The 10,494-nt window shown below is 51.4% G+C and overlaps 1 protein-coding gene across 1 annotated transcript; it reads left to right on the forward strand.

Moving 5' to 3' along the window:
* CIMAP1C (ciliary microtubule associated protein 1C) lies at positions 1 to 3,472 on the forward strand (the record flags this gene model as incomplete). Its single annotated transcript, XM_079767694.1, has 4 exons — positions 1 to 123; positions 924 to 1,034; positions 2,086 to 2,199; positions 2,994 to 3,472. Exons 1-4 carry the CDS (start codon positions 3 to 5, stop codon positions 3,470 to 3,472), a joined length of 825 nt encoding a protein of 274 aa, XP_079623820.1. The 5' UTR covers positions 1 to 2.
* Positions 3,473 to 10,494: the final 7,022 nt, after the last annotated feature.

Here is a 10,494-nt window from a genome sequence, read left to right on the forward strand (position 1 = left end):
CCATGAAACTGCCCAAGGGGTCCAGGAACTCTGTGTTCTATGGGCAGCACCCAGAGAAGAAGGTGCAGGTGCCCTCAGGGCAAGAGGTGAAGCAGACCCCTGTGATCATGGCGACGATCAAAGGTGAGAGCAGAACCCCCCTGACCCTGCCCTGAGCTTGGGCCCATGGCTTTCTCTGCTGGGCTGCCTTGTCTCTTGCAGACTTTCTTTGAAGTCCACAGAAGATGTGTGCCTCCAAGCTGAACTTTGCAGGCAGTGATTAAACTGCTGGGAATTTTCAGGGGGGAGGTAGGAAAGGAAGGGAGGATGTGGCATGGAGTGAAGCCAGCTTTAATAAAAGGCTATGGATTTATTGGAGCCTTTAACCCAGCTTTAGCTCCCCCCCGCCTTCCCTTGAATCTTAATCTCAAATGAAAGCAGAAACATTAATTTTTACTACATTGTTAATGACTGATTATTGCTCTGTTTGGGAGGTGGTTTAGTGCATGGTTAAATGTTTGAGCTCAGTTGGCTGATCGTCTCAGAATTTTCACATTACCAGCTTCTGTGACTTTGGGCAAATTGATATTTTTAAGCCTCAGTTTTCTCATCTGTAAAATGGGAAAGATGATAGTATCTATCTTACAGAGCTGTTGGGAGGCTTAACTGAAATAATTCATATAAAATGCTTAGTGTATTACTTGGCACAGAATAAGTTAATTGTAACTATTACCTTTCTTATTATGCATTGCCTATCCAAGGGAAATTACATTTTACCTGGGAACACTGCCTTTCAGGCAAGGAAGCAGCTCGATGGTGGGATCTGAGGTAGTGGGACATCAGTGGGAGCAAAGACCCCGATGTTCTCATGGAGCACTGTACTTGGGGCTTCCTGCCTCTGATCTGGTGGGCCAGAGTGAGCATTGCTCTGTCTGTTCTCGTAGGTCCGGGGCCTGCCAAGTACCTGCGGCCATCCTGCACAGGCTACCTAGGCCATGACAGCTCCATGTTCCAGGAGCCAGCCTGCACTCTGCACACTAAGCACTCAGAAAAGCGTGAGTGTCCCCCACACCTTGGGTGTTGGGTTATTGTTAGATGTTTGGGGGTGGAGCCATTATCTGTAGCCACAGGTCCCTGGGAATGCAGGCCTGCCCCGAACTGGACACCAAGGTTATCTGCTAGGTCCAGATGGATGTCAGCAGTGATGCCCAAGTGACCCAAGTGACCCTCTGAAGGCAACTCTGTGGGCATCTTCCAACTGGACCTCCTGAGGGAGCTTTAGAGGGATGTTGCCACTGTCCAGCTGGCAGAGCAGAGTCTCCTTTCTGTCTGGCTTTTATGGATTCATTTGCCACAGCAGCTGGGCAGGAATAGCTGGAGACGGGTGGAAAGTGGTGAGAATGGTGGCCCCCAAGGCTTTCCAGGTGGCTTGGAACCCCCTGTAAGGGAGGAGCATTGGATCACAAAAGAGCTGGAACTGCTGGCCTTGGGCAGGAGTATGTATCTGGGGGTCTGAGATCTAGGGTGCCTGCCAGACCCCTTCCTTGGCCAGCAGTTCCAGCTCTTTTCAGCAGGGCACCCCCATGACTGAAGCTGGGCCCCCTTTTTATTGTTTACAGTGTTCCCCATCCCCCCCTTTCCGCCCTGCACCCAGTCCTCATCCCTCCCCAGGCCTTCACGACACTATAGTCTGTGTCCATGGGCTATGCATATATGTCCTTTAGTTAATTTCTTCCCTTTCCCCCTCCCTCCTCCTCTCTAAGGTCTCTCAAGTCTGTTCCATGCATCTATGCCTATGGACCTATTTTGTTCATAAGCTTATTTATTTTGAGCCCCCTTTTAAAACTAACAATAGCCACCGTGCCTATTATGACCCCTTGGCACCAATCACTGGCCAGTGGACTAAGCTGCTATGCAGCTGTTCCTCTGGACAAGTTCTTGAGAATGTTAAAAGCCCCGTTTTACAGATGAGTCGAATTCTCAGGGTTCCCAAAACACCCAAGAGCCTGAGGAATTGAGAAGGAAGCCTTCGCTCCTTTCTTGGGGAGAAGGGTCTCACCTGCGGACAGACTCTGGGACTGACTGAGCTCTGTGTCTGCCTTGCAGGGATAATGGACATATGCAACCCTGGGCCTTGCTATTTATTGAACCCTAAAATAACTCGGGTTGGACTGTCCAGCTGCCCGCAGATCTCCATGGAGGAACGCATCTCTAACCTGTGTAAGATGGGATGGGGATTGGGGTTGGGAGGTTGAAGAATGGAGGTCTACCCTTAGGACCTGAGCGGGGGCAGAGGATCATGACTCCCCTCTCCAGGTGTGTCTGTGAATGCTGGCATCTCCCTGCAATGTCACATCAAGACGCTGATGTCACCATGTCTGTGTCACAGTACTTACGTATTGAAGCCAATGTTATGCATATGTGTCAGGGGTGATTGTTATGATATAAGTGGGGCTCATATCGGGGCAGCAATATCGCTATGCTAATGAGCTCATGGACTGTAGTGATTTCAGGATGTTTTCTTGGTGTTGCCATAGGGACAATGTCAGGATGCTGACAGCTCAAGGTGACATACTGATGACACTTGTGTTTTTTTCTTTTTGTTAATCCTCACTCAAGAATTTTTTTTCCCCGTTGATTTTTAGAGAGATTTGAAGGGAGGGGAAGAGACACACAGAGAGAGAAACATCAATATGAGAGAGACACATTGTTGGTTGCCTCCCGCATGCACCCTGACTAGGCTGGGGATCAAGCCTGTAACCGAATACGTGCCCTTAACCAGAATCGAACCTGAGACCCTTCAATCAATGCTCTAACTACTAAGCAATCGACTAGGGCGTGGTTTTTATATTATGACAATAGTGTCACATTCTAATGTCAGGATGGCCTAAGTCCCTCACCTGCCCATAGCTCCGTGTAGGGTTGGATGTCTCCCTGTCCAAAGCTAAGGTGGCTCTAGTGAAGTCACATCAGGCTAATCAACGCCTCAGTTCCCCACCTTTGCCCACTTTCAGGCCTGAGCTCCACCCCAGCCTCCTGCCACTACTGCTTGGAGAAGACCCACCCTCCTGGAGAACGCAGGGCTCCGCAGTACACTTTCGGCCAGCGGTGCCCATACAGAGTAATGGACCCCAACCCGGCCCCCAACCACTACCAACTGCCACTCTTGCTGGGGCCCGACATCCCCATCAACCGAGCTGCTCCTTGCTATAGTTTGGCCTCCGCAGACAACCGGTTCTACAAGAAGAACGTGGCGGGAGGTCCTGGGCCAGCCGTGCACACCCGCCCTGAGCCATCTGTCTACCAGAACCGCAGCCCCATCTACAGCATGGCCAAGCGCTTTGCCTACCCAATGGACCACACACCTCAGCCTGGACCGGGTTCCCATGATGTTCAGCTGGTCACAGTACACAAACCCCGCACACCTTCTTTCACCATGGGTGTCAAACACTCACCCTACCTGTGCCCGTTGGTCATTGACATTCACAACTGAGGGCCCTCCGGGTGTTCTCACTCACTCCTCCCCACAGAAGATATTTTCTATACCAAAACGAGCAACTTACCAAGGTTTTGAGTAGCAGAACTGATGCCTGCTGTGTTTAGCACACAGAAAGTGTTAGATAAATATTTTTATTTTTTTATTTCTTCATTTTGTAAATGTTCATGCCTGCTTCCTTTGGGCCCTGCCCTGGATGAGGGGTGGGAGTACTGGGAGGCATTACAAGTCAACGTCTGGGAGAAGTTCTGTTCTGGCTCATCAGGGGAGGCCACATGTTCTCAAGAAGCCGTGGGCAGAGGTTCCAGAGAGCTGAGTCCTAGTTCTAACTCTGCCACTAATGTGCTGTGTGGTCTTGTGCAGCTTCCGCCCATCTCTGGGCCTTGGGGCTGCATTTTGTGCAGTGAGGGTGGGGGGAAGACCTGGAGGATGTTCAAGTTTCCTCTAGGTCCAGAACTGCGTGACTCTGAATCCTGACAGTGCTCAGTACCTGGGAGGGGAGAAGGGAACATGGGTGGGGATAGAGGATGGAGGGGTCACTCTGGCTGGGAAAGGGGGAGAGGTGAGTTTTCCTGGGGGAGGGATTCAGGAGGACAAGCAGAGACAGTGTGCAGAAGGAAGGGTATTCCTGATGGTGGTAAAGGTAAGAGCAAAGGCAAGTAGGTGGGACCAAAGGGTGCAGGGCAGGAAGCTGGGGAGGCTCAGAGGGCACAAGCCCGGACTGCAGGAGGCTGGCTGGTAATGGGACCAGATGGTGGTCAGCTTGGAGGGGACTCAGGCGTTGTCCACTGTGAGGTAGGTAAGATGTAGTATTTTCAGAATTCTTTGGGCAGAGCCTGAAGGCTGCAGTCAGCCTAGGGAGGAGGCAAAGGGGCTGAGCAGGCTGCTAAGAGGAGGGTCTGCATGTCACATGCTGTCTTTGGAAAGTCACTTTATGACCCCAGCCTCAAAAGCTTAGCCTTGCAGTGCTGGTTAGAGGAGGAGCCGCACACCAGCCAGGAGGGGGCGGTGTTGCTTCGCTCCTGAGTCCAGGCCTTGCCCACTGCCCCCACTCGTTCTGACTTGGCTTTGGCAGCCAGGTCCTAGCTCTGGGGAGGCTGGGGTCTCTGGGGCTGGTATTTGTCCTTCCTTAATTCTTGGTATCTGGATCCCCCATTCGGATTTGCCCTGCTCCCCTGGACACAGGAGGTGTGAGGGGGACTTCTACCCCTGCTCTGCAGCTTGGGGCCAATGGCAGGAGTGAGAGTGGATTATGGAGGGAGAGGGGCTGGGGAAGAGGAGAGGAGGCAAAATGTCTTCCAGACCCCATGGCTCAAGGAGAGGCACATGCTTCTGCATCCATTGTCCCAAGAGCTGAGAGGCAGGAGAAAGGACCACTCAATATTCTGATGTGTCTGCTGGCTCATCCTTATGAATCTGAGAAATATTCAGGCTTTAATTGAAAATAAAAATTGGCCCTAGCTGGTTTGGTTCAGTGGATAGAGTGTTGGCCTACGGACTGAAGGGTCCCGGGTTTGATTCCAGTCAAGGGCACATGTTCAGGTTTTGGGCTCGATCCCCAGTAGTGGGTATGCAAGAGGCAGCCGATCAATGATTCTCTTTCATCATTAATGTTTCTATCTCTCTCTTCCTCTCCTTTCCTCTCTAAAATCAATAAAAATATATTAAAAAAAGAAAATTCAACTGAACAACTTTGGCTAGAAAGGAGCAGAGAATATCTTTGGAGTATTAAAAGTACACACACACACACACACACACACACACACACACACCCCTGAGTATTTTTAAAAGGGGATTGTTGAAAAACCCACAGGTCATACCTGACTCTGGGCCTGAGGTCCCACCTCCCCAGGGGTATTATGTCTGTCCTGTCTTCCACACTCCTCAACAAGCCTGGGCTGCGCAGGCTGGATAGGGAGCGAGTGAACTTGGGGACCCATCGGTCTTGCAGCAGGTTAGAAAGATGTCATTTTGCCAATAATGCTATTGATTATGAATGCTATAAAAATTAGTGATATTTGGGCTAAAGTGTTGGGTAGGTGTGGGGGCTGGCAGGTGGCAGCAGTTGATACTCTTTTTTGTTGCCGGTCAGAGGAGATACAGGGCAACCTTTGAATAAGGATTTTCTGATTTAGTGCTCAGCCCCTCCCAAGGCCTGCCAGTGGAAAAATGAGGAAACTGAGGTGCAGAGCCAGGGAAATAACTTTGGCCATATGACAAGTTAATGGCCTGTCTCTAAATAAAGTTCCAGGTTCAGTGTGTGAGCAGGGTCGGGGCTTAACATGTGAGGAGGTTGAGGGCTGGCATGTGAGCAGGGTCAGGGTTCAGTCTGTGACTAGAGTCAGGGCTCAGTCAGGTGTGAGACCTATGACTTAAATTAGGAATAAATCTTAGTTTTTGCCTTCATGGCTCAGTCTGGGACCAACCTCAGCCTGACCCCTATCTGGCAGTTAGCCCTAGAGCTAGAACTAACCCTTGTGTGGTTTTGTGGTCCTATGGGAAGTAGAGAAGGAAGCTAGAGGGTTCAGAATGCATATTCAGGGGATAAAGATGTTTGGATGAGAGATGGCCCCGCCAAGAAGGGGACATGGCCTCCAGGGAAGGTGGATGGGGCCTGCCTTGTGCCTCAGCCTGCAAAATGACAGGGCCATTTGATTTGGGATCAAACTTTTGACAAAGTAGTCCCCGTCCCCATCTCTTGGTCTTGCCTCCCTCTTGTATTTTAGGTCAAGGTCAAGAGATGGGGATTGCTTTGTGAAAAGTTTGATCCCAAGGTAGGTAACCTGCAGAAGGTCAGGTGGGTATGGCATCCCAGGTCTGGTTGAGTGTTGACCCCATCTTTTTAAAATTTATTGATTTTGTTTTAGAGAGAGAGAGGAAGGGAGAGGGAGAGAGATAGAAATATCAATGATGAGAGAGAATCATCAACCGGCTGCCTCCTGCACGCCCCTACTGGGGATGGAGCCCGTAACCTAGGCATGTTTGATTCTGACCGGGAATCAAACTGGTGATCTTTTGGTGCATGGTAAGACGCTTAACTAACTGAGCCACACTGGTCAAGGCCCTACCTCCTTTAAACACCTCAGGAGGGTCCAGCTTGACCTGGCAGGAAGTCTGGTCTTGTAGGATTTATACCTTAGGCCTGGAGCCTGGCACGCCATCACACAGACAAGATTATTTCTTCATTTAGCAAGCATTAGCCGAGCTGCCCTATGCCAGGCTCTGGGTGTGCCTGGGTGTACCAAAGGCTGGTAAAGGCCTTCAGGAGCTCAGATGCTGGCTTGCTGGGAGGATGAGAAGCAGCTCCCTCCAAACCTGAGCATACATTGGAGGGTGGATGAGGCTCAAGGTATGGCAGGGTGCCCACCAGTCTTCCTTTCTTTTCAGGGACTTACTCCATGGGTCACCCCTACTGTGGTGGTAAAGCTACAGTCATGTGATCCTCCTGTATGCTGGCTGCGGGGATAGTCTCTGTGACTATTGTTGCTGGAGAGACACTGAGGGCCAGTTGTCACAGGAGCTGGGGGGATGGTGGCCCTGGGCTGGGAGCAAAAGCTGGTACCTGCCTTTAGGGAAACACTAACACATCACAGTCAGGCACACAGGTAGGGTTTGTGCACAAACACATGTTCCTTACCCACATATACACAGAGATAAGACTCCTTACTGCACATGCTTACTTGTGTACGCATACACATGCACAGGCACCCCCACCCCCCAGAACCAGACACACTCAAACACAGGACTTATACTCACAGGGAAAGACAGACACAGTACACACACTGCACATGTACACCAACACCACAGCATACACTACACATACCTGTTACTAACACACACACACACACACACACACACACACACACACACACCCCTTTCTCCACGAGCTCACTCACACAGCCCAGTGCCCTGGAGAGTAAAGCAGACAAACCAAGGGAATGGCACCTATGCCAGGCATAGGCGCCGAGAGGAGGTCGGGGGATCTCTGTGCTCAGGAAGGAGTTGGGGCATGACGCCTGGCCCTGGGGTTAGAGTTGCCACTAGCTGGCTCCTAGCCCTCCAGTCTGGTGTCCTACCGCTGCATGAGGTGCACTGAGCTATGAAGCCCTACCCACCAAGATAAGCCAGACCCCGCTCTCAGAGCTGCTTCCCTGAGGGGATGCCCAAGGACTGAGGAGAGTAGAAGCTCTGGCCACCTGGCCTTCTGTTTCTCGGTTGGGATGGGTGGGGGAGCTAGTTGGAGGGCATATGTCCCTGGATTCCTGGTTGGGGTCCTCAGCTACATCTCCAAGCTCACTGGACACAGAGAGTCCTGTTCCTTCTGGCTTCTCCCCTCTCCTCTCTTTGTGTCCACAGTCTTCAATCTGGCTTCTCTCCCTCCAAGTCTTTCTGCTCCCCTCTGGCTTTCTTTTCTCCTCTCCTTCACCCTCCCTCTTGCTCCCGTGTCCCTCTGCCCTGTGTATCCTCTAGAATAAAGATAGACATTTAATTGCTCTGCAAATAACAGAGCTGTTCTTGGAGGCCATTACAAGAGAAGGCCTGTGTGGCCTGTGAGTGGTGTGGCTGGGAGCACCCACAGTCTCACTGTCCTTAGTTTGCTCTTCTCTTCCAGAGTGAATTTTTCCCTAGGAAAGAGGAAACATGTTACCCTTCAGGGGAGAAAGGGAGACAACGAGACGTAAAAAACTGTCATCATTGTAAAAACAGCATGTAATAGAGTGGGCTCAGAAGGAGAGAGGAACTGAGAGAGAGGCAGAGACGAAAAAAGGGATCTGAGACATGGGAGAAATGTGGGCAGGGCCTGGGTGGGCGTGGGCACCAGGCAGGGCTGCTAAGGGGAGAAGACAAATGAAAGTTGATCTGGGATTGTAGAAAGGGTTTGAGGAGGGAGACCCTTATTCTGAGTTCCAGGCACGGCCCACGAGGGAGAGGGCCTCCAGGCTTTTGGATGCCAAGGTGAGTGAGATAGACAAGTGTCTGTTCTTGTGGCCTGTAAACTTTACTAGAAAAAAGTGGTGGCTTTGTTTGTTCAGCACTTGTCATGTGCCAGGTACTTACATAGCTGAGAGTCAGAGGGGGTGGGTGATCTGCCAGGGGCAGGGGCACCAGGGTTCCAGCCCAAATGTATCTGACTCCAATCTCCTCTCACACTGTCTCCCCTAGGGGGCTAGGGCTGGGAGAGAGGGCTGGAGACTTGGTTCTGCCATTTCTCGTGTGCGACCTCGAACAAATCCTCCCTTCTTTCTGTCTCAGTTTCCCTGTCTGAAAAGCGGAGAGAATGAGGGCTGCTCGGCAAGCCTGTGGGAAGGATCAACTGTCTGGATGTGGGTGTCCGCCAGCTCTGGCTCCTTGGAGAGCCAACTGAGGGTGTGCGGGCAACAAAGAACAGGCCCTGTTGGGGCCGGACTATCCGGCGGCAGCCCCAGTCTGTAGCTGGAAGGAGGGGGACTCCAGCTCAGCTCCCTGATGCCTCCCAGTGGCAATATTTGGGTACTGCAGGAGATGGGTATGGACGGGATTGCAAAAGGGTCAGAGCTGGAAGACACCTCTAAGGGAATGTTGTCTGGTCCTCTCTGGCCTGTTTTGCAGATGCCCAGAGAGGGGAAGGACTTACCCTCAGGTCACTCAGGGTGGAAGCTTGAACTGGGATTGGCTTTCAGGGTAGGGTGCTTTCCTTCAGCTATGTGGTCCTCAGGAAGACCCAAAGGAGCTCAGAGCAAGAGAAGTGGAACTCTGCATGAAGCCACCTCCTCCAGGGAGTCTTCCAGGGTTTCCTCCAGTAGGAAGTGACTTTACTCTGGCCCTGCAGTCCTACACATACCCTCTCCTTGTTATTCCTGCTCCACCTGCTCTGAATTGCCCCCCTCCCCTAAGCAAATCAGGCAATGGTGCCCCTTGAGATAATAGGGATGATGAAGGACCATCTTCACTATGCAGGGAGCACCAGCCAGGGGTCCAGCTCTGTTCCTAGACTTTACCTGTATTATATCACTTGAGCCTCATAACAACCACAGGAAGTTAGGTTAGTTTTTGGGACCCAATTTTTGGGTAAGGAAATAGGTAGAGAGGTTTTAACTTTTAGATACAAAGTGGTGGAGCAGGGATTCAAACCCAGGTCCATCCATTCTCTGGAGAGGGGCCTGCATTTGGAGGTGAATATTATTCCCATGGCCATATGACAATTCGCTATGACCAGACACTGAAAGGACTGGTCCAGAGGTCTTACGAAGTCAGATCTCAGCCACATCAATGTGCTGCTGTGTGACTCTGGGCAGGGCTTCTCTCTGGACTTCTGGTTCCTCATCTGTGAAATATCTATGTGTGTGTTCTGGATTACTTCAGAGATCCATTTTGGTCCTGGAATTTGGCATGTCCAGTCTTGGCTTACCCTGAAATAGATCGTTCTGAAGGACAACAGGAAGGGGTGAGCAAGTGGCAGATTTGGGAGGGCTGAACTCTGGCCAGGGAGCTGGGCCTCTCAGGTACTCTCCTCCTTGGGGGTGTGGGGAGCAGTGAGGATCATGGGGAGGTGTAGGCTGTGAGGATAGGAGAAGGGTCCAGATTGGGACAGGTATGGGGTGATGAGCTGGCCCTTGGGCCAGGGAGCCATTTCCAGTGCTTCCTGTTATGGAGGGTGTTTTTCTTGGAAGCAAACAGCCTCAGCAATCAGTAGCAATGGGGGCTGAAAGGCAGCAGTCTCGGCCAGGAGGCTTGAAGCAGACTCATAGCAGGCTTTTGGATGCCAAGGTGAGTGAGATAGACAAGTGTCTGTTCTTGTGGCCTGTAAACTTGACTAGAAAAAGTGTCCTGTAAACTTGGGACACTTTTTCTGGGGCTGTGTTGTAAATTCCTCTGATTCATTCTCAGCCTCTTGGAGGACGGAGACATTCAGGCTGTGGACAGGCTGCCCTCCCTTGGGCAGACAGGGGGAGTAGCGTGTTCATGGTACCAGGAGACTCAGACAGCCCCTCCATAAGCTGCACAGGAGATGCAGGCGTTGAGGCCCCTCGGACACCTCT

This window comes from Cnephaeus nilssonii (genome assembly GCF_951640355.1).
Source record: "Cnephaeus nilssonii genome assembly, chromosome: 4".
In the NCBI taxonomy this organism is placed as follows: Eukaryota; Metazoa; Chordata; class Mammalia; order Chiroptera; family Vespertilionidae; genus Cnephaeus; species Cnephaeus nilssonii.